A 23,990-nucleotide genomic window follows, 5' to 3' on the forward strand; every position below is an offset into this window, starting at 1 on the left:
TACACACAGGGAAAATGAGAACCATGTGAGGAGATGCACAGGTGAATAGCTTGATCGTGGTGATTGTTTCACAGTGTATATCATTATCAAAACATCAGGTCATACACCTTAAATATATACAATTTTTGTCAATTATACCTCAAGAAAGATAAGAAGGAAAAAAAATATCTGAGAGAACCCAGAGAATGTTAAGTCCTTGACTGTAGTACTATTTTATCTGCTCTCCTCTACGTCCTCATCTGAAGTGGGTGTTGACACTTGATTCCAATGATGATGGAATAACGGGGACCAGATTTATCTTCTTGTCTTAAACAACTAGAAAACTGGGCTAAATATAGGAAGCAATAATTTACAGATATAGGACAACAGGTAACATAGGATAGTGGTCGAAGTGAGCCCTTCAATTTCCCAGCTGCCTGCCTAAAAAGAGTTCCCAGGCCACAGGACAGGGAGAAGGAACCCATATAGAGTCTAGCCATCTTCCTGAACAAGGAGACAGAATGTCCAGTTCGAGAATGTGAATGGGGGCTAAAAAGGAAGAAGCTGTACAAAGAGAGCTTTGGAGATGGGCAGAGAAGAATGAATATTGATACTCTAGTACTCAGTAGGGAGAAGACAACTCAGGGCCAAGGCAACACCCACCAGAAAGGAATAAGCAGGAAAATCCCTTGAGCTCATATGGGACTGGGAATTGTTGTGTTCCCACCGGCCAGAATACAAAGACCTTATAATAGAGGGCATTGTGTAGGGTCCTCAGAAGGATATTGCCTCCATAGTGGGGTCACATGAGCCCTACGTTAGTGGCTGCTCTGCGTCTGCTGTAACGATGCTTATCAGCAAGTCTCAGAAGGATCTAATCAATTCCAAGTAATTCATCTGTGCCCCAGAACAAAAACCCCCAAATATTTAAAGGAATACAACAATGTCTAGCACCTAAAGAAGTGTAATCCAGAATGGCCAGAGCCAACCAAATATTATCATGCATGCAAACAATCAGGAGAGAAATCAATCAAAAGAAAGACTCAGAAACCACACAGATGACAGAATTAGTAGACAAGGATGTTAAAAGTTATTATAAAAGTACTCAATATGCTTATGAAGGTAGAGGAAAAAAATAAACATGATGGGGAGGAAAAGATATATAAAAGACCCGTATCAAACTTCCGAGATGAAAAACATAATATCTGAAATTTAAAAACATACCAAATGGGATTAACAGGAGCTGCAGAGGAAAAGATTCATGGATTTGAAGACATTGCAGTAGACATTCTCCAAAATGGAACACAAAGAGAAAAAAAGACTGGAAAACACAATAAAGAGAGCATTTCCGGGTTGTGGGGCACTATCTAAAGACCTAACATATATGTAACTGGAATCTCAGAAGTGGGGGCATTGGGAGGTGGAAAGAAAAGCATTCAAAGAAATAATGGTCAACATTTTTCCAAATTTCATGAAAACTATAAATTTAGCAATCCAAGAATTCGATGAACTTCAAGCAGAAGAAACATTAACTGCAGCAAAACACGTCCTATTTGAGATACTAGAAACCTGTGATGAATAGAAATCCTCAAGCAGGTGCCAAGGACTGGGCCTTCTGGAGGGCTATTGGACTTTTGCAGCCTGATGTCTGCAAGTTTGGGAGCACAAGATTTGTTTTATTTTAACAAACACTTTTCGGCCAGGCTCCCTGAGGTTTCTTGAGGAATACTCTCATTTCAAAAACATACGAGGCATTTACTCTGTTTGCTTCTATCCAGTCTATGTGTCAGGAGCCATACCCAGAGTTCCTTTCTAGACAAGAGTCCTTAACCTGTTCCATGACTTGCGTCCTTGCCCCTAAGCTCCTCTTTCTCAATTCAGTGGCACCTGCCTTGAAACCGCCTGAAACAACTGGACAAGATTGGAATGAGACCTTTGTTGGCCTGAGAACAGGAGAGCATGGGCAGGTGGAGGGGAAGAGGGAGAGGGAGAATCCTCGAGCAGACTCCCCGAAGTGGGCTTGATCCCAGTGATGTGGGAAACAAAGGCAGAAGAGAAATTATTAAATTTCCTTACTACCTACAGCCCATTGGCAAGTCCTTGAAATAGGCAGAGTGATATTCCCCTCGGGACTCAATTGCCTTGATGTTGACACTTTGCTAAGGGCAAAAGGCAATCTTAGCCTCACACACACACACCCCCCCCCCCCGCCCAGGGATCCTGTACATCTACTTTAACATATAAAAATTCCTTTGGAAATTTCCTTTATCTCTACCCCGCAAGATATGTGTTGGCAATCATCCCCCAAGCATATGGCTCACTGATATACATCTGAAGGGTCTCATGATGAAGGTTTTATTAGATGGTAATAAATGCCCTTTTCCCAACAGTAGCTAGCCCCCTCGAGGTCCTGGAAACCTTGCTTCCAAAATTCCTTAGAGACGTACACTACCCTTAATCCCCTCCCAATCTGAAAGTATACAATGAGCCACTTCTTATGACCCCATTGCAGCTCTTTCTGCTCACGGGTCCTGTCCCCGTGCTTTAATAAAATCACCTTTTTGCCCCAAAGATGTCTCAAGAATTCTTTCTTGGCCGTCGGCTTCAAATCTTAACATTCTTTCCTACATCACCAGGACCCTGAGATCATGAGGTCATGAGACCTGAGCTGCTTAAGTTGGCTGCTTAACAGACTGAGCCACCCAGACGCCCCTTAGGCGTTTTTTATTTTATTTTATTTTATTTTATTTTATTTTATTTTATTTTATTTTATTTTATTTTATTTTATTTTATTTTTATTAAGATTTTATTTATGTGAGAGAGAGAGAGTATGAGAGAGAGATCATGAGCAGGGGATAGGGGTAGAGGGAGAAGCAGACTCCCCACCAAGCAGAGAGCCCGATGTGATGCGAGGCTCGATCCCAGGACCCTGGGATCATGACTTGAGTTGAGGGCAGACAACTTAACCGACTGAGCCCCCCAGGCGCCCTAGGTGTTTTTTTTTTTAATAGCATTCCACTTCAAGGTACCAATTTCTGTATTAGTCAGGGTATGTTAAACTAGTTTATTTAATAAATCCAAAATGCAATAACTTGAAAACAGTAGAAATTTAGTGACAACTTACCTACCAGTCCAGGGACATCTAGGTTAGAATGTTCAAGATCTGTGGGGCCAGGGTGGGGAGGAGGGAGCTCTGCTCCATAGAGTTACTGAAGGACCCAGGATGCCATCATCAACACATGGTTTCCAAGGATGCCCTCAGTGTCCCCAGTCATCCAGAAAAGAAAAAGAGCAAGAAGGTGTAATCGGTCAGGCATGGATGTGGCTCATATCACTTCTCTTCCCATCCCGTTGGGGAGAAATTCGTTGCGTGGCCATACCGAACTGCAACTCGTTAGTGAGCAAAGTATGCATTTGGGGAGACAGCTAGCCACCTCCACCACCGACGTTCTGTTAGTCGGGGTTTCCCAGAGAAACAGAATCAGTAGGATGTATTATCTAGACGGAGTGAGAGAGACAGAGAGATTTTAAGGAGTTGGCTTACACCGTTCTGGGGGCTGGCAAGTCTGAAGTCCCCAGGTCAGGCTGGCAGCCTGGACTTTCAAGTAAGAATTGATGCACAGACCTGAATCCAAATTCTGCAGGGCAGCAAGCTGGAAACTCGGACAGAGTTTCGATGTTGTACTTTTGAGGAAAATTCCTTATTTGGGAAACCTCAGTCCACTTTTAAGGCCTTCACCTGCTTGGATGAGGCTCCATTCATATTATGGGAGATCACCTGCTTTACTCAAAGTCTACTGATTGTAAGTGTTTATCACATCTAAAAAGTACCTGCACAGCAACTTCTAGAATGGTGTTTGACCGAATAGCTGGGCACCGTAGCCTAGCCAAGCTGACACATAAAATACACCATTACAGATACCCAAGTATGAGCAGTGGCTATTTTGGAACATGTATAATCAGATATATTTATGTAATTATATTATGTAATTGTGAAATTATATTTATATTTCTGTCATGAAGAAGTCAGGTGTTTAGTTAAAATGGCATTCCATGATAAAACTGAGGATGTGGCAAAGTCCCAAGGAAGAACAGGGGCTGCAGAGGGCCCGGTGGAGAGAATTACGCAGCAGAGGGAAGGTGACAGGGAGGAGGAAGGGCTAGGCTGGATGGAAACTTGCAAGGGAGGAAAGACACTGAGGTGACTGGCAAGGTGAGGGGAACCTTTCTGGGTCCACTGCTCTCTTTTTCTCCTATTTTTCTTTATTTCTTTTAAAGATTTATTTATTTGAGAGAGAAAGAGCGAGCAGATGCATGCATGCATGAGTGGGGGAGGGGCAGAGAGTGAGGGAAAAGGGGAGAGAGCATCTCAAGCAGACTCCCCACTGAGTGCAGAGACCAAGGGGGGGCTCCACCCTGGGCTTGATCCTGAGATCATGACTTGAGCCGAAATCAAAAGTTGGATGTTTAACCGACTGAGCCAGCCAGGTGTCCCTTTCTCTCCTATTTTTAAGGTTGGTTGCCCTGTGGAGGGAGGAACAAACCTTTTTTATTGTTTTTGTTGTGGGTTTTTTTTTTCATGGGAAGATATGGAGAGGCTTGAGGAGTGACAGGAGGTCTAGAATGGAAAACGTGAACACACCTGCCGTGCATCTACGAGGTCAGTGTCTTGTGCTCAACCATAGGGAGCCTCCCATTGGCTCCATTACACCACTTCTAGAATCCTCTCGGTGCGTGTGATCCATTCTCCCTGCCTCCCTGGCCGCGCACAGTGGACAGGTGGCTCCAAGTACAAAGCGCGTCATGCCCATACCGAGCAGGCATTGCCAGTTACCAGCACTAGGTGGCGCACGCGCATAAGCAGTAGGTTGGGCGGGCCCGAGCGTGAAAATCAGGAACTAGAGGACGCAAACCCATACAACGAAGAAGGAATTCAAGAATGCGGTTCACAGATTCAAACGGCTATGGCATTTGGGAATTCTCGACCACCAAGTTGCTTAATCCTGTGCCCCAAAACTTGAGGCTGGGTGGATATTGGTCATGCTAGAAATCTCCCTGCATCGGGGGCAGCAGACAGCAAAAGCAAGATTAAACTAAGAGCCTGCCGGCCTAGCAAGGGCCAGAGGGACCCCACGGCAGCCCACCTCTACCTTGAATGGCCGCTCTGAATCATCATCCATACCGCTTAACATTAGTAACCTGCACAAAAGCCATTTCTCCCTTTTCCCAGGCTAGCGGAGCCCTGCTTTTACTGCGGTGTCTAACTCCCTTCACGTGACCAGGGCAAATCCTGAGTAGACTGAGCCAACCAGGGTTCTTATTCCCCTCGGCATGGATGGGTTTGGGGATGGACATGTGACCCAGATCCAGCCAGCGAGCACTGGAGAGGCCGGGCATCTTCTAGGGGAGCAGCAGACGGAGCGGGACAAGCACATTCCATGCTGAGCGCAGAGCCCCACGCAGGGCTTGATCCCATGACCTTCAGATCGTGACCTGAGCAACCAGGCGCCGCAAAATTTTCTACTCTTAAAAAAATTAAGTTCTGTTGTTTAAGCCACTCAGTCGGTGGCACGTAGTTACCGCAGCTGTAGCAAGCTAATCCAGGCAGCCAAGAGAGAGTTTTGAGCAGAAGAGTTACACACTCAGGCTTACTTTTTCAAGGAATCGCACGTTGTTGCTACCTTGCAAAAAGAGTGGAAGCAAATGGACCAGTCAGGCTGCTAATGCGAGAAGTGGGGTGGGAGGTGATTGTCAGCCCCGGCGGAGCGAATGAGAAAAGCAAAGCCAAGAGAATACGAGGCTTGGCTGGGTGTGGACCGTGAGCATGGGAAGAACAGAGGGTGCCCACATCTTGACGTTATTCATCTTCAGCTCGTGGAGCCTCCCTTTCTCCTGGGTATTCTTGTCATTTTGTGTTGACATCTCTGCCTCTATTTTCCCTTTAAATGATAATGTCCCCCAGGATTTGCTCTTCTTCCTTCACCAGCTATAGATTCTTCTCATAGATCACAGCCAAGCCCATGACTTCAACGTTCACTGGCATTTTGATGACTCCCAAATACATAACTCCACCTTTGTTTTTAAAAAAAGATTTGAGGGGGCGCCTGGGTAGCACAGTCGTTAAGCGTCTGCCTTCGGCTCAGGGCGTGATCCCGACGTTCCGGGATCAAGTCCCACATCAGGCTCCTCCGCTGGGAGCCTGCTTCTTCCTCTCCCACTCCCCTGCTGTGTTCCCTCTCACGCTGGCTCTCTGTCACATAAATAAATAAAATCTTAAAAAAAAAAAGATTTGAGAGAGAGTAGCAGAGAGTGACAGAGAGTGACAGAGAGCACAGGTGGGGAGGAGAGGGAGAAGCTTGGCAGGGAGCCTGATGCGGGGATCCCAAGACCCTGAGATCATGACCTGAGCCGAAGGCAGACACCTTAACCGACTGAGCCACCCAGGCGCCCCCATAACTCCATCTTTGACTTACTTTCTGAGTGCCAGAAACATATGCCCAGAGTCCACGAGGCATTCCCACCTCACTATACCACAAGCCTCTTTCATCCGTTCTGTCTAAATGGACTTATTATTTTCCCCAAAGTGTGCTCCTCCTTCTCCCCCTCCTCTATTCCCTCCAGTGTACCCGGAAGTTCAAACTGCCTCCAGCTTTAGGCAGTTAGATCTAGGCGCTCAGATAATGTTGTCAAAGTCCGCCCCCAACACACACGCACGCGCCTGCACACACACACGCACACACACACCTCTGCTCTACTTCTTTATGTTTATTGGATTCGTTCTCTGGTTCTCTACATTCACCAGACAGAATGGTGAATGGTTCAAGCCTATGCACTTAGAGCTTGCGATCCGAAAGGATGAGAGGCCTTCTCTTTCCTTTGATCCACATATCAAATAGTAGAGTAGTTCCTGATTGGTTGTGTTTGGCCCATATGCCCAGTCTGGAGCCCAGTCACTGGGCCCAGGAGGACAGAACACTCTGGCTAGCCTTGGTTCTATGCCCGTCTTCGAGGGACAGTGTGACTGACATGACCTATCACACGGAGTAGGGGAGGTATGGTTCCCTAGAGGAAACTGTCATCAGAAGAAGGAATGCTAGGCAGTTACATACTCCCGTCACACTGTTACATTCAGTGATTCACAGGAATTACTTATAACACCTAATTTTTGTAACTGTAGGTTTACTTGTCTGACAATTTGACATCTACATCCCTCACCATACTGGAACTCGTCAAAGTGTAACTGTATTTTTGGTGACCACAGTATCCCCTGGCACACAGAAGGTGCTTAGTAAATATCTGATGAATGGTTGGCCTCCCAACCTGTCCGAAGGCTTGCCTTTTCTAATCTATGTCCACCCTGCCACCAGAGTGATCTTAAAATGTGCATCTGATTAGGCGACCTCTCCGCTTGGACTCACTGGCTTCTTGGAGAGCTCAAACTAAATCCCTTAGCTAATAATAAGAGGCCACACGGCTTGTCAGTTCTCCATTTCTTCCTAATGATCCAGTCATCCTCAACTACCTACTGTTTCTTGCCTGCTTTTTTGTACATTTTTCTACATTATTCTTTCTGTCACCAATGCTTTTCTTCCAGCTTTTTCTCTGCCAACTCCAATAAATCCTTCAGAATTTGGCTCTTGCCACTTCTCGGAAACCATTCTTGGATCTGTTAGACATCCTCCTCTATGCTCCTAAAGCATACAGTGTTCCTCTCTACTTAGCATACTTTGTTGATTTATTCAAATGCTGCCCCATCTATACTCCATGCTCCTAGAAGCCAAGGGTTTTTACTAATTTTTGCTGACCAGTACCCAAAATCCTTGCCAAAGAGAATCAATGGTTCCTTTCTCTCCGTGTAGCTACTTCTACTGCAATATACATCACAATAATTAATGTTGCTCATCCTTCTAGAGGATACTATGTATTATTAATCCCTGCACCCTGGCCTGGTGCTGCTGAGTTGTTCTCACCTAAAAAGTCAATTACGGAGTAGAATCACACACAAAAAAATACTTTATGTACTTTAGACACTTTTAACTTACAACATACAGATGTATACCCATTCGCTTTTGATGTAGGGCCAAGGCCTTTTCCTTGAGTATGCATCTATTGTTTGGAGTCCCATTGGTTTTGGTTTTTTGTGGGGTGTTCGTTTTTTCGTTGTTTTTGTTTTCGTTTCTTGGTTTTGTTTTGTTTTGATCATGCATGACTGGCTCATTTATTCCAAAGAACTATTTATCTTAATTTTGTTTTCCATGCATGCTTCCATGCAGTTAATACAAAAGAATGAAATATCTGCAACTCAAAGTTTTTAAAAATTGGAAGCATTTAAACAGAACTTGTAATGACAAAAATCCCATGTTTTATGGTGGATGCTTTCCAAAGATAAAATGTTTTAAAGCCAAAATGCATCACCTCTGACTTCCAGTTTTGCTTTCCTTAGTGTGGAATATGAATTGAGACACTTAGAAAGGATAGAAGGGCTGAATCTTTCTAAAGTGTTATTACTTTAGTCTGAAAATTTCACCCACAAATAAGTCAAATCAATTATGTTAGCAACTTGCTTTTATTGAGTCATTCCAAACCACTGTTTTCATAGATGCAATTCTTTTTGCATTCATATATATATCATTAATTCGCATATTTCATCAATTTATGTGATTAAAATTAACAAAACAAGTAACGTTCTACAGTTCACAGGTGGGAGCTGAAGGGCATAAGCATGGCTAAGAGCAGTCGATGTTCTGTGCGCATCAGTCAGCGTGCTTTGCAGAGAGAATGGAGAGGATGCAGGGGAAGACGCGGATAAGAGGGTGGATAAGGGAGCTTTGACTGGAGTATATGAACCCCATTTTCCAGATGAGGCAGTTGAGGCTCAGAAAGTTAAGTTACTTGCCCCTTTTTAGTAAGTGATTCATATATGAAAAACACAAACAGAGAAACAGAGAAGAGAAAGAACCCAGCCGTCCAAAGGTCAAAGAAAACTTAATGAGGAGATGATGTTTGAGCAGAGTCTAGAAGGGAACAGGAGGAAATCAGACAAGTAAGCGGGAGAACATTCTAGGCAGAGAAAACAAGGGTAATAAAGTCCAAAAGGACTGTGAAAAATGAGGAATTCTCAAAATAAATTCTGCTTGACTGGAGCCAAGGTTTATTGGGGTGAGTGGGGCAGATCCAGACTGGGATGGTTTTCTGGGCCAAATAGTTTACTTAGAGGCTCCTGGGAGCCACTGGACCACTTTCCTTGGAGAAGCAACACAATTAGACTTACATTTTGGAAAGATGTTGCCGTGACAGGATGGAGGACAGGCCAGAGTAAGGGAGATAGCCTGGGAGGCTGCTGCAGGGGAACTCAGGGGACAGTGATGAGGACCTGAACCTGGCAACGTCCACACATGGTATTCTCTTCGCGCTGGGTCTCCTCCTTTATCCGACAAGTGCAGGCAAGAGTAAGGGAACGGTGTCCCTGCAGGTAATGTTTCTGCCATCCCCACTACTGGCTTAAAACAGTTTCTAGTAATATTCTGTACGTGCTTATCTTTCCATATATGTGGGGGCTTGTGAGTGGGGTTACACCCTTAAAGAAGTATGATAATGGGTAGTTAGGTGCCCCTCTCTATATAGGTTCAATATGCTTTTTTGGGCTAGCCTAGAAACCTAGGAAAACATCATACGTCATTTTTATAATTATAAGGCAAAATTAAAGAGCATGTCCTAAAAGTTGAAAATAAAATCAAACCAAGGAATGCAAATATATATCCAGCTGGTGGCATTAACTCAAAGAAACGATTCCAGGTAATTTGAAATCTCAGTGATTTGGCTGTGAACCCAGAGTGGGATGTATCTTAAAGAATTTCACCTTTACAAAAAAACACACATGCACACACCAAAAAACAACCCAGCAACAGAAACAAAAAACAAACAAAAACACCAAAAAAACAAAAACCAGCTTAAACTATTTCCAGTAATCATATTATTGGTAGTGATATTGATAATGACATTCTGAGACTTTGGGGTAGATATGGGATTATGCTAGTGAATTATTATGTGATATTCTATCATTTCTAGTACTGAAAGCTGGAATTCTCAGGATGCGATAAAAGAGCCACAGATTAAAGAAATTAAAAACTTTGAAGCCCTAAGTTAAGTAGGGAGTAGGGCATCAGTATAAATCCACAATGTATTTTGTCCTAAAATGACAACAACAAAAAAATATTACCTATCTTAGGCCATAAAAAAGGTCTAGAAACCTAGTAATCCAGTCTCAGTGAGCATCCTTAGTGCTCTGGTTACAATGTCCAGACACCATTTCCCAGGAGAAAGAACCAGGCCTCCCTGGAGAAAGTGTGGCTATCAAGACAGGCAGGAAATGTAAGATGGCACTGAAACATCCTGTCGTATCACTCAGCAAGGATGCTCCCAATGACCTCTAGGGTCATGCCAAACGGACCGAGGAGCCAAGTTAAAAAGCCTCTCATTGGTTAAAAATGGTACAATTTCAGCATCCACACGAAAAATAAATTCAGTGACTTGAAGTGAGTCAAGTATGTTTAAATCTACAAATTGCTAATCACACACACACACACACGGAAATTGTTCACCACAGAGGATACTAGTGAACAACTCATTATTTTGAAAACCAGACAATCAAGCTTTTATTCTGCCTTTTCTAAAATAAAAAAAAAAAAATTACCATTCTGTAATCAAAAGTAGATGGAGGGGAAGTTTCTACCTACAGAGGATTTTAACTAATAAAATGAAGGGATACTAGAAATCAGAATATCATTTTTCAATCTCTAATTAAAGGATCAAAAGCAGCTAACATCACAAAAAGAGATAACTAATAAACAGTGTGTAAAACAGTCGTGCAATCAGCAAAACCCAAACTGAGGGAAACTCTACACGGTAAACAGCTCAGTTTCTTCCATAAATAAATTGCAAGGGGGAAAACACAGACACAGTGGGCTCCAAACCCTACAGCATTAGTATCACCTTGCTCTTGTTGGAAGTGCAAATTCTCAAGCTCCACCCCAGACGCAGAATCAGAAGCTCTGTTTTAATAAGCCTTGCAGGGGATTCTGATGCACTCTAGTTTGAAAACCTCCACAACAGACTGGAAGAAATTTACAATGCTTAGCAGCCAACTGCAATATAGTTATCTCTTTTGGCTCTTCATTCAGAAAAGACTGCAACAGATTTTGACATCTTTAGACAATTTATGGTATCAAGGAATTATCAATTTTTTAGGTATGTAAATGATGTTAAGATTATACACACACACATATTTAAAAGCATTGAAATATTTATGCATAAAAGATGGGATGCCTAGGATTTGTACAAAATACTATAGGAGGCAGGCAGGGATAGACATGAGATTGGCTACAAGTTAGTAATTGTTGAAGTTAAATAATAGGTATCCCAGTGTTCTTTATACTTTTTAAGACTTTTATTTGTGAGATTTTTTTTCCATTCTAAAAAGTTTAAAAACTCAAAGGTAAAAGCAAAAGACTATAACTTAAGGAAAATTAATGCAAAAAAAGAAAGTATATTGAAAAAAACCCTACTACATACCAGTATGTGGCAAAATGATTTTGATTCGGATGTAAGGGAATTCTGGATACTCATCAATCCACTGATGTCATTGTAAGTCCCTGTCCCCACTGAAGAGGATGACTCACGTGGGAGAAGAGGGACCACAGTCTGCTCAAGGGCATATGAGTACCTACACCTATTTGCTTTCCAATTTCCAAACTGACTTAGATTTTGGAATGCTATCTGTTAATAAATTCAGGTTTACCCGCATTTTTTTGAAAGTTTACTGCTTTCGCACATTATGCGTGCAACCTGAGTGGGCTAACACAGGCATTAAAAATGCTTGGTTTTCTCCCTTAAACTAGAAAAGGGACAACTACACACAGGCCAAGTAGCCAAATCATACAATTTGAGAGATGTCAGAGGCTCTTCTGGCTTGAATCATCTCCGATGATTCAATGATGGTCTGGAACTAGTCATTCAGATGACTAGTCTTGAAAATTTTTCAGGGCAAGTAATTAAAAAAAACTAATTGTGAGGTTGCACAGCCCTTAATATACCCTTAGATTCACGTCCTGTAATGTAATGTGGTAGCTTTAGTCTTTTGTAACACATCTACTGTGCTCTTTCAAGGTGAACAGATGTTACTCTCCTTCCGTTTTACCTTCCCTCTTATTCACCCTCTTCTATGGAAATACACTTCATGAAAACCTGGTCCATAAGAAATGCAATTAGAAAGCACTATCATCAAAACCTAAGGAGGTGGGTAGTAGGATGGACTATGTATTTTCACTTTACAAAGGCACTGGCAGAATTTTCAGTGCGGTTCCTTCTCTTTTTATGCTCTATTTTAGAGATTGCTTCATTTTTGTCATCATTGTTACCAGGATCATAATTTTTGTCACGATCATTCTTTTCACTATTATTTTGCCTGGAACAACCAATGATGTGGGGAAAAGACTGTTACAAATAATCGCCATCCATCATCAGACATCCTTTCTGATCAAAGTGACCTAGAAATAAAGATTTCTGTTCCATTTCATCTGCTTTTGTTGAGCTTTTGCCGTGTTCCCACCGATGTGACGGCTTTAAGGAAACAAGAACGACCAACTCCCCCTCCCCCCGCCCCCCTTCCAGGCTCATGTTCTGTAGCTGAAGAGATAAGAGTCTGGGGAAGAGAATGACTGCACACCTACGGGGAGGCACTGGAGAACCCAGACTATGTAACTTTAGATGGCTTTGCTCCAAATCCTGACTCTGCCATTCACTAGCTCAGGGATGGTGAGCAAGTTACTCAGCCTCTCTTGCCTCAATTTCTTTAGCTGTTAAATGAGGGTAAAAACAGTAATTACCTTATGGGGTTTTCTTATAATAATTCTTAACTAGATAATCCGAAAATAATTGATATATTTTATCAATGTCTGTGTGGACCATGTTTCTTAATCCCACACCTTTCTCCTGGTATTCTTTCCTGTTCTGGAAATACATATATATTTCTTTTTTTAATAGGAAAGCTCTATGCCCACCACGGGGCTTGAACACATGACCTCGAGATCAAAAGCTGCATGCTCTACCAACTGAGCGAGCCTGAGCAAGCCAGGTGCCCTGGAAATGTGTCCTTCAATAATTCAACTATCTTGGATTTTGTAGCTATGAAAATACTGCCTCCCAGTTTTGCCCCCAATCTTATGGTTTAGCCATACATAAAATTCTAGGCTGATAATTATTTTCCTCAGCTTTGAAGGTATTATCCTACTGTCTTCTGGATTTTATGCCATTGAGAAGTTGGCTATCAGCTTAACAGTTGTTACTTTACAAATAACATGTCTTCTCTCACAGGTACTATACATGCATCTAAGGAGACTGCTGATAAATGTATTTGTTACTAGAGCTATCACTCCATACAAGATTTCCAATTTCAGGGATTAGGCAGGAGAAGTTCATGGTAAAAACATCCTCTCATCCTTTACAAAGGAGCATGGCAGGAACTAAAGGCCAGTGTGACCGAAAGGAAGCTCTGCGAGCCTGCCTACCTATCACTATAATAACCTTGCCTCTAGGGGAGGACTAAGAGTGCCTTCCCAAGAATCCAGTAGGTCACACAAGCATATAAAGGGATGCTGAGAACCCTCATTCTTATACTCCCATGAGTTAGCTCTTTCCTTTCCTCTCATGCTTTCCACTTCCTATAATAGGACAACTCTATACTTTGAGCTTATAAGGCAAGTATGATAAAATAGTACATTTAAAATTTTTAGTTTAGCCCTTCCTGGCCAATGTTTATGTTCAGACTACTAAAAACATGTAACTAGGAATATGGTACAAAACAGATCTCACCCTGTAGATGAAATAGCTAAAATTTTGGCCTCTTTATTGATCTTGGGTCATATATTTGGCTTGGAAACAACGTACAACAAATAGTTCCAATTAAGATATCACAAACTAAAGTTTTCTTCCAGATCTCTAAACGCTCATGGAGAGCCAACTTTCATGGTACATGGCACACAGCACAGACTGGAGAGTCGGTCCCACAGAAAATATTCATGTCAGCCAAACACAAGAAAGATGCTATTTGCTTCTCATTACATAAACATCGCCTGAACTTATCTAACCAACAAACTTATTTTTCTAAAAATTAATCTGCGACTGAAAGTACTATCGTGTTTGCTGGGTGCCACTCTCATTCTGAATCATATCCAAAAAGCCTAGAAATAATTCAGAACTAGAAAGTGGCCCAAGTCTATGGCTCTTGCTACAAAATAGTTGCCAGTCTAATCTGAATGTTTAAAAAGAATGACAGGAATTACAGGGTTCTTCTTGACTTCAAGAGAACTTCCCAGAGGGAGGTGGAGGACCAAGAAATCCACCTGCCTGCTTGGTGGCAGCTCGTGAAGGGGCAAGACCAAGAATCTTCTGGATGTTCTGTGGAGAAAACAGAATTAAAACTGGGTTTTATTTTTTTATTTTTATTTTTAAAAGATTTTATTTATTTATTTGACAGAGGCAGACAGCCAGCGAGAGAGAACACAAGCAGGGGGAGTGGGAGAGGAAGAAGCAGGCTTCCAGTGGAGGAGCCTGATGTGGGGCTCGATCCCAGAACGCCAGGATCACGCCCTGAGCTGAAGGCAGACGCTTAACGACTGCGCCACCCAGGCGCCCCAAAACTGGGTTTTAATATGAGGTAGAGAGAAGAGTGTTTTACATAGATCCCATAAGAAGAGAAGGTATATAAATTAAAAGTACCATTATGACCTAAAATAGGACAATTACTACCACCGTGTTATGTTTTAAAAGGTCTACAACATGACGGAGATCACAGGCCAGTAAAAGCCCTCTCACCTAATGGGACCTTGGTCCACAACCAAAGAAGCTGATTTTTTCAAGTGGAGAATCACAAAAGAGGTAATCTTTTATTTCGACACGAAGCATATAAAGTATATTCATTAGCTATTTCTTACAGCAAGGCCTTTTCTTTGAATATGGCTCATCAGCTGGATTTAGTCCTTACTGCATCATCTAAAGCTGCAGCTGAAATACTCAGTTTCAGTTTTTTCAAAGTGGTAAGGGAACTTAGGTTCCTGCAAAGCAATCTGAGTCCAGAACCCTCCCAGATTTCTAGCGCCTCCCCTCATCTTTTCACTTGTCTCATTATATCTAATTCAGCAGGGTTTTTTTTTTTAATTCACCTTCATTAAAGTCGTTCTCATAGAAACCACTTTTTATACTCACATTTTATTACTTACTATAACATTAAATTAAATTATATAAATATAACAAGTAAACCAGCATAAACAGTTCTGGGATAAATACAGGCTCTTACAAAGCAATGACTCACCTGGTAGGAACAGACAGGTGTGGGCGTACCAGAGAGCAAACCGTGAATGGAGAGGGTGATGCGGGGATTAAATGCTATGCCTTTGTAAAGAGGGAAGTGACAGGGTTTGTGAATGTGGAGAGCTTCAGTGAAAGGTCAGGTGTTAAGATTTTGTACAGCATTCATAAGAGGGAAAAACCTTAAAGATCGTCTACTTTCTCTTGCTCAATCCTTTCATTTTGTATTTGAGGAATTCCAATGAAAACTTGGAAAAATGTGCTGGTTTGTCCCAAATTACAAAGCTAAATGAAGAGCAGAGTTAGAATTAAAACCCATGCATTCTGACTCATCATCAGATGGATCATCTTACACAGTACTTCCTACGTTCAAGTTCTGGTCTTCGGAACACACTCCACCCCACTGGTAGGCAGGCGAGCGTGCGTACATTCACTCAGTAGTCACTGAGCACCCACTGTATAGAACGCACCATAACCAGACTTCTCTGAAGTGTATACAATCCCTCAATCCCTCACCACTGGGAAGGAGGATGGCTACAGATTTGAGTGTTTAGATTTCTGACGCAGCACACCATCAGAATATAACAGAATATGTAAATATGAGGACGCAACTTTAAGAACTCATTCGAATCACATTTATCACAAAATACTTCATTTATCCATCTACTCACACACTCACAATCCTGCGGCTTGTGCTTTACTTTTTTTTTTTTTTTTTCAATTAACACATAATGTATTATTTGTTTCAGGGCTATAGGTCTGCGATTCATCAGTCTTATATAATACCCAGTGCTCATTACAACACATTCCTTCCCCAATGTCCATCACCCAGTTACCCCATCTCCCCATCCATCTTGTGCTTTACTGTAAAAAGAAATCTGGGAAGCAGCTAAGGAAAAAAAAAAAAAATCAATCATTAGATCAGCCCGCTTCTTCTTGGTAAAGCTGGAGAATTTTATATAAATATATATATTATATTTACATATATAAATATATACTATATATTATATAATTATATTATATATTATATTATATAAATATAAATATATATCTAATCTAATATAATATAATGTATAATATAATTATATATTATATATTATAAAAATATAAATATAAATAAATATATAAATATAAAATATAAAAAATAAAATATAAAAAACATATTTATATAAATATAAATTTAATATAAATATAAATAAATAAAAATTTATTATTTTTATAATAAAAATAACTCCTTCAATGACTACTTCTAAAAAAGGTGCACAAAACAATAAGACCAAATGATATAATGTCACTAACTTCCAATTTCTTTTATTTAATCAGTAAATCTTTACTGACTAACTACAATGTATCCAGCATTAAGCAAGGCATTATGGGAAATTACCTTAAAGATAAAATTTGAAAGAATATTACAGAATTGGCTGATAAATACATCTGTCTAGTTAACAAACACAATGATACAGTCTAGACAAAATATACTAGACATCCCTGATCAGTTATTCCGTAGAGACAGGTGCCAATTAAGTGAGTCCTTAACATTTTAGAGATAAAGACTAGTATAAAACCTCTGATGCCCTTTAAATTACAGGTTTACTGTAATTTAAAGATACAACTCAAAGGAAAATAGGAAATATTTTGGGGGGTAGACTGTTGACAGTCTCGTTTATGAAACAGAAACATCTAAATGACTACTGGACACAAGTCCACTGCTCTAGATGGGGAAGAGCTCAAACAGCAACAAAAATGTTAAAATGGAGGCACTTTAGCGGCAAGGCTGAAGTTCATGGAAATCCAGGCAGCTCTATACTTTGTTCTCCTTGTGGCTCTTGTCGCAGGCTTCCTTTGGGAACACTAAGTTTATCAATGTTATATTACTCAAGTATTTGTATTTTAATATAAATGCTTTCTATTTATTGCATGCAATCTTACCCTTTAGTGAAATTTTAAACAATCTATTTAAATTTTTATAGTTTCACAAATGAACCCAGGTCTTTTGATGGCTTTTCTTAGATAAAATTTTCTCTGCTTCCCTGTCTGTGAAGTCTTTTCGGTGTAGGAGCTAACCGATGCTCTCAAGATGCAAAAAAGATGGGTAAAAGAGAAGAGGTCACCATTCTCTCCACAGTAGTAATACCAACCAACATTTCTATGCACCTTAAAGTTTACAAATAGTTCCAAGGACTAGATGCCAGTCCTCAGTTATCCTTGGAGATGAGAAAGTTGAGACAGAGAGGTTACATGTCAGGACGTGAACTGACATACAACTCAAAGTACAGTTTTCCTCTATTAAACCACTAAGAGATCGTTATCTTAGTAATAAAAAAAATCTTGAAGCAGACCTGGCCTATAAATACATTCTGTTATGAAGACTATGTATGAGCACATGAGTAAGTTATATTATTAAGTATATACATGCAGGGGGACCTGGGTGGTTCAGTCAGTTAAGCGTCTGCCTTCAGCTCAGGTCATGATCCCAGTGTCCTGAGATCGAGCCCCACATCTGGCTCCCTGCTCAGTGGAGAGCCTGTTTCTCCCTCTGCCCCCTGCTCCCTGCTCATGCTCTCTCTCTCTCTCAAATAATAAAATCTTTGAAAAAGTAAATAAATGCATATAATTCAAATCCACAGAATGTACAACACCAAGAGTGAACCCTATTGTATATCATAGACTTTGGGCGATAATGAAGGGCCACTGTAAGTTCACGGACTAGAACAAATACAGCGCTCTGGTGCTGGGGGTGTCGTAGGGGACCCTGCACACACGTGGTGGCAGGGACTGGATGGGAAATCTCTGTACCTTCTGCTCAATTTTGCAGGGAACCTAAAACTGTTTTAAAAAATAGTCTATACAAAATGCACAAAAAAACTGTAAAGATACATGAAAAATAACGGTTTATACCCTTTTCTCATTCCTTGCCTCTAACTTTTTGAAATATTGCCAAACGGGATCCCAGGACCCTGGGATCATGACCTGAGCTGAAGGCAGATGCTTAACCAACTGACCCATCCAGGCGCCCCTAAATAGGATAATTTAAAATAAAGACAGATATTTCTAGCACTTTGAGATAGTGCTAAACATTGTTCTAAGTACTTCACAGGCATGTTCTCATTTAATCCTCACAACTCAGTGAGGCAGGCTTGTTGTCCTTACATGCAGATGAGGAAAAGAGTCAACTGTCAGACTGTGATTCAATAAATTCTTACTGAGCATGACACTGTCGCAGATACTTTTGTATATATTATCTCCGTTATGTCTTTCAACAACTTTATCTATTAAACTTGACCTGACTGCTTTCCTATAATCTCAATTCTCTTCCAATTTTTCAGGTCTTCTTAGTAACATTTAGCTTAGAAATATGCATTTTGCTAAAAGACAAAAGCTTTAATATATTATGAAGATGATATGGAAGAATACTTAAGATACATGCAAAATATAGTAAGATTTGGTAAGGTTATAGAAAAATATAGAACAATTATTTTGAATTTCTGTCCAGTCCTGTGTAATAGGGTAACAACTGAGGAGTGTATGTATGTCAGAAGGGAAAAACAAAGGAAAAACATTTTCCCATAATCATGCCTTCTATTGGCAGGAAACCCAGAAAAATACCATTACAGGATTTGCGTTCCTTCCTCTTTGCAAAGGATAAGAACCGGTGATCAAGAAAAGGAAGTTGTTGGTTGCTAACTGGATATTTTGGGAAGACCCAGGTCACTAGCCATAAACACATTCTGCTAAATGTTATTCCTTAGTCATTTAGCTAAAATAACTCGGCCATGGCAATCCTTAGTTTATTCTTTGTTAGTTTCTCTGGCATCAAGCAACCAGCCTTCACTTCCACCTGATTACAATTTCTCATCAAGTTACCATAACATAATCTGTTTTAGATACAAAAAGCTGTATGGAAATCCTATCAACTCAGATGGCCCCACCCAAGAGCCCCAGGGTTTTCGCATTCTGTCTAAATTAGCTGTACTGGAGAATGATGTAGAGATGAAATATTTACTGAAAACAAAGGCAGTACACTAGGGCACCTGAAATACCACGGGGTCAGCAGTCTGAAGACTTGAGGCCTGGTTCTGGCAAACCAGGCAAAGCAGCAATAAGGCAAAGTCTTCTCATCTTACCGAATCCCAGATGCCCAACCCCATGGAAAGAAGGGGAATGACTAGATCAATCACTTTCAACCCTTTCGGCCACAGAATCCTTTCTTTAAACAAAATCTCATGAAAAAACCCACCACAGAAAACAGATAAAATACTGTTAGAGACCTGAAGCCTCCTGCTGGGTCCTTCAGGCTTCCCATCAAGCACTTTCGAGGAGCCAAAGTCCCTGTGGCTCTAGAGTTCTAGAACGTGACTATGTTGTAACAAATTATATTGCAGATTTCAACACATATCTTGCAAAGTGGAAATCAAAATTCTGAAAGGAACACGAGCACATCAAATCGCAGTAAAGTAATGCCACTTCCTTGGTAATGCAGACGGACATTTTCTGTCCTAGGTTGTCTAAAGGCCTTGCTTATGATAAAGGTGTTTTTTTTTGAGGGGGTGGGGGTATGTCAGGTGATCAAGTGTCAATCCAAATCTCTGTCTTTCTCCTAACCATCTTCCAATGAAAATTCCCTTAGGTCCCATTTAGCCCTTTATCTGAGGATCAGTCAAGGAGAATATTCTGAATTTTAGTTCAGTGCAGGAAGACAAGATGTATGTTTGTATGTTATATATGTACGTATGTACGTATGCATGTATTTTTAATCCTATAATGAATGGTAGGATGTGACTGGTAAGGAGTGGGGTATCTAAAACTCAGAATGAAACTTAAGCCTTACTGGTTTGAAAAACCAAAAGACAGGGATTAGGGTGACCCCAGCAGCTTAAAACTGAGTGAGAAAACCCTGGAAAATAGTCACAGAGGAGAAATTCAAAACTACATTTAAACTCTGCCCAAATCTCTTAAACTATGCCAAGTGTGAGACAGCCTTCAAGCAGCCCAGCTGAGACTAAAATAACTGAGATTTCAGGTACTGCCTACCACAAAGGAGACAGAGTATAGAGTTTGAGTGCCAAGTTAACTGCCTGCTTAACTAAAAAAACTGAACACTCTTCCAAAGAATAACAGAATCCAGAGTACTTACCACCTATCATAACAATGTCCAAGACACAATCCAAAATAATTAGATATGCCAACAAACAAGAAACCTGATCCATACTTAAGAAAGTAGGCAACAGAACCCAAGCTTCAGATCATCCAAATGTTGGAATCAGTAGATAAAGACTGTATTTTAAAGCAGCTAAATAGGGGCACCTGGGTGGCTCAGTCGGGTAAGTGTCCGACTCTTAGTTTCGCTCAGGTCATGATCTCAGGGTCATGTGATCAAGCCCCACATCAGGCTACCTGCTCACAGCAGAGTCTGCTTGAGATTCTCTCTCTCTCTCTCTCTCTCTCTCCCTATCCCTCTGCGACCCCACCCCTGTTCTTGAGTGCTGTCTCTCTCTCAAATAAATAAATAAATAAAATCTTCAAAAAAAAAAAAAAGCAGCTAAATAACTCTGCCTAAGGGCATAAAGTATGTTCAAAATAAATTAAGAAATAGGAAATCTCAGCAAGGAGAAGGATAGCAAAAAAAAAAAACAAAAAAAAACTGAACAGAAATTCTGGAACTAAAAAGTATTATATCAAAATTTAAAAATCATTGTGTGCACTTAAGGTTAACTCAGATAGGGATGTCAGAGGAGTCAGTAAACTAAACACAGATTAACAGAAATTATCCTCTCTAACGAACAGAGAGGAAAAGATTTTAAAAAACTGAACAGAGCTTCAGGGTCCTCTTAGACAATACTGAAAAGACAAACATGTAAGAAACTGGCATCAGAAAAGAAGAGAGAAGGAATGGGCAGGAAAAAAATTCCAGCAGCATTAAAAAGGAAAAAAAAAAAAGTAATACCCTAGGCATATCCAGCCAAACTGCTGAAAACCAGACTTAAAGAAAAAAATCCAAAAGCAACTGGAGAAAAGGGACACATTATCTACAGGGATATAAAGATGTGAAGGACTTCTCATCAGAAACAACGGAGGCCAGAAGATAGTGGAAATGCATTTAAAATGCCGAGAGGATTAAAACAAACAAATAAGAAAAACCCAGTCAACCCAAAATTCCATCTCCAGTGAAAATATCCTTTAAGAATATAAAGATAAAATAAAAATATTTTCAGATAAATGAAGATCAAGAGTATCTGTCACCAGCAGACTTACAGTATAAGCAACACGGAGAGAGAGAGACAAAGGAATCACTTGCTGCTGCACTGTGAGGCACTGGCAGAAGCAGCCGCACACTTCAGCTCCTGTTACATCCCACCAACAACTCTGCACTGAGGAGTCTTCTATTCACTCCCTGCTCTCAAGCCTCTGTGCTTTTACTTACACTACTTCGGATGCCAAGAATGCTCTGATAAGGGACGCCTGGGTGGCTCAGTCGGTGAAGCATCTGCATTCGGCTCAGGTCATGATCCCAGGGTCCTGGGATCGAGCCCCACACTGGGCTCTCTGCTCTCCCTCTGCCTGCCCCTCTGTCTGCCACCCTGCCTACTTGTGCTCTCTATCAAATAAATAAAGTCTTAAAAATAAACAACAAAAAAAAGAATGCTCTGATAAGATTGGAAAAGCCCTACTCATCCTTCAAGATACAACTAAAATGGCCCCTTTGTATAAAATCTTAGTTTCATCCCTAAGCCACTTTGCTTCCATAGACTGTGTTTTTCCTCTGATACCATTTTGTACATGCACACACATACCGAGGGCATCAAGCATACTCTACTGTTACTTATGGGTCTGTCTTCCCACACAGATTATGAGTTTCACAGAGGTACAAACTATTGCTTTTTACCCTGTATTCTCAGCATCAAAGAAGAATTCCTGGCGTTGTATAAAGACTTGAATCACTCTTCAGTAATGACAGGCAATATTCTAAATAAAACCTTGAACTCATGCACTGAAACAATTCACAAAGAGATCAGATTAAGGTAATGCCAAATAATCTGTTCTTCTCGCTTCCTAGTTAAGCTATCATTTTCTGAACCACCTGCATTCTCTAACTGATTTGAAGTACTAAAAATGAAAACACTCTGCTTGTAGATGAGCTATACTGACATTAATAATGAACTAAGCTCTAAGTCTTAAATAAAGTGACATATGTTAATGATGAGGAGCAGGAGATGGCAGGCATTTGGTATTCTCATTTTGATGGCTTTAAGATATACTGACGCGGCATAATTAGAACCTGCTTTTATACATACACGCGGCATATCAAAATTTTTTGCCCTAAGAAACACAAGAGTGAAAAAAAATAAAATTTACTTATTTTTATCACTCTCCTGAGCACATATACGTGTTGAACGAGACAATGACAAATTCTCACTGATACTTTTTCAGATCTAGTCATAGATACAGAAAGTTGTATGTTAAGATATGGGTGACAAAAGAGAAAAAAAAACACAACTCTTTCCTCCATTATTCCTCAGAACCACTAATCCTTTTTGCTTTCAAAGAAAGAGAATTCCATTCACAGGTTTTACAGTTGTATAAATTCGTAAGAATAGGCCAGTTTCCCCTTAGCTGTTTACCAGGTAAGTTTGCTTGGGTTTTTACTGCGATTTAGAGCACTTTTTATAGAGGAGATCACCATTTACATAATCTATTACTGACTCATAAGAAGAAGAAAATAAAAAAAGCAAGTACTTTAATTTTGGGAATTAAGGAAATTTCCTTCTATTCTTGAATTCCGTCACTACCCCCGGACTAACTTAACACCCCTGCTGGAAGCTGGCAGACCTACCATTTCCGCTGCTGCAAATTCACACAAAAGAAATAGCTGCGGTGTGAAGGTCAAGGCCACTAATCATTTAATCACTACGCATTAAAGAATTTTAAGAAAGGAGAAAGATAAAATGAGAAAAGGTATTTAATTTATTTTCAGTTAGTGACATATCACCCTGTTTCAATCTATAAAAAGCAACTTTATCCTATCTTGGGCTGGGGAATAAATATTAATTTTAAAAATAGCCCAAAGGAGGGGGCACTAATTGATCTTTTAAAAAAGCGTGACCCTAAGAACTGCTAACATTCTGTATCATTGTCTTCTGATAATCATAAAACGGTGAGGTTGTCCACCAACCCTCTTTCACCTTTGTGAAGACTGAGACTCAGAGAGACTCCAAGAGGTTGACATTCCCAAGGACACTCGGCCAATAAAGGGGCAACGAGATTCAAACACTGGTATTTTACCTCCAAACACTGTATCTCCTCAGCCTTCCAAAGCATTCCTGCTCTCTCACCATCACTTTAAAGTTTCTGAAGTAGTAATGGGTCTTAAAATCTATTATATGATCAGTTATCGCATTACTTTTTCTTTCCCTTGAAACCTCTTAAGGCAATAGTGAATCATTTAATTAACTAATAACATCCTAGCATGGGAAAAGATACGTACTAGATGAAAACCAGATTCACAAATACTTACGTGAACTAGTAATACGTCATAAAATTGTGTTAGTTTAGGTGCAAAGTTCAATCTTTGTTTCATCTGCTTTACTCTGAATGACTAATATAATAGAAATAATTTTAAATGTATTTCTATATCCTCATATTTGATAATG

General features: G+C 40.4%; 1 protein-coding gene across 1 annotated transcript in view; it reads right to left on the bottom strand.

Moving 5' to 3' along the window:
- Positions 1-13,856: 13,856 nt before the first annotated feature.
- The window catches only part of TMCO1 (transmembrane and coiled-coil domains 1), a 48,066-nt gene continuing 37,932 nt past the window's right edge, over positions 13,857-23,990 (bottom strand). The window contains exon 7 of the mRNA XM_045809665.2: positions 13,857-14,433. Within this exon, the coding sequence (XP_045665621.1) occupies positions 14,335-14,433 (99 nt within the window). The 3' untranslated portion in view covers positions 13,857-14,334. The remainder of the gene's footprint in view (positions 14,434-23,990) is intronic.

The sequence above is a fragment of the Ursus americanus genome, chromosome 2 (genome assembly GCF_024610735.1).
Source record: "Ursus americanus isolate L20-20 chromosome 2, mUrsAme1.1.p, whole genome shotgun sequence".
Lineage (NCBI taxonomy): Eukaryota > Metazoa > Chordata > Mammalia > Carnivora > Ursidae > Ursus > Ursus americanus.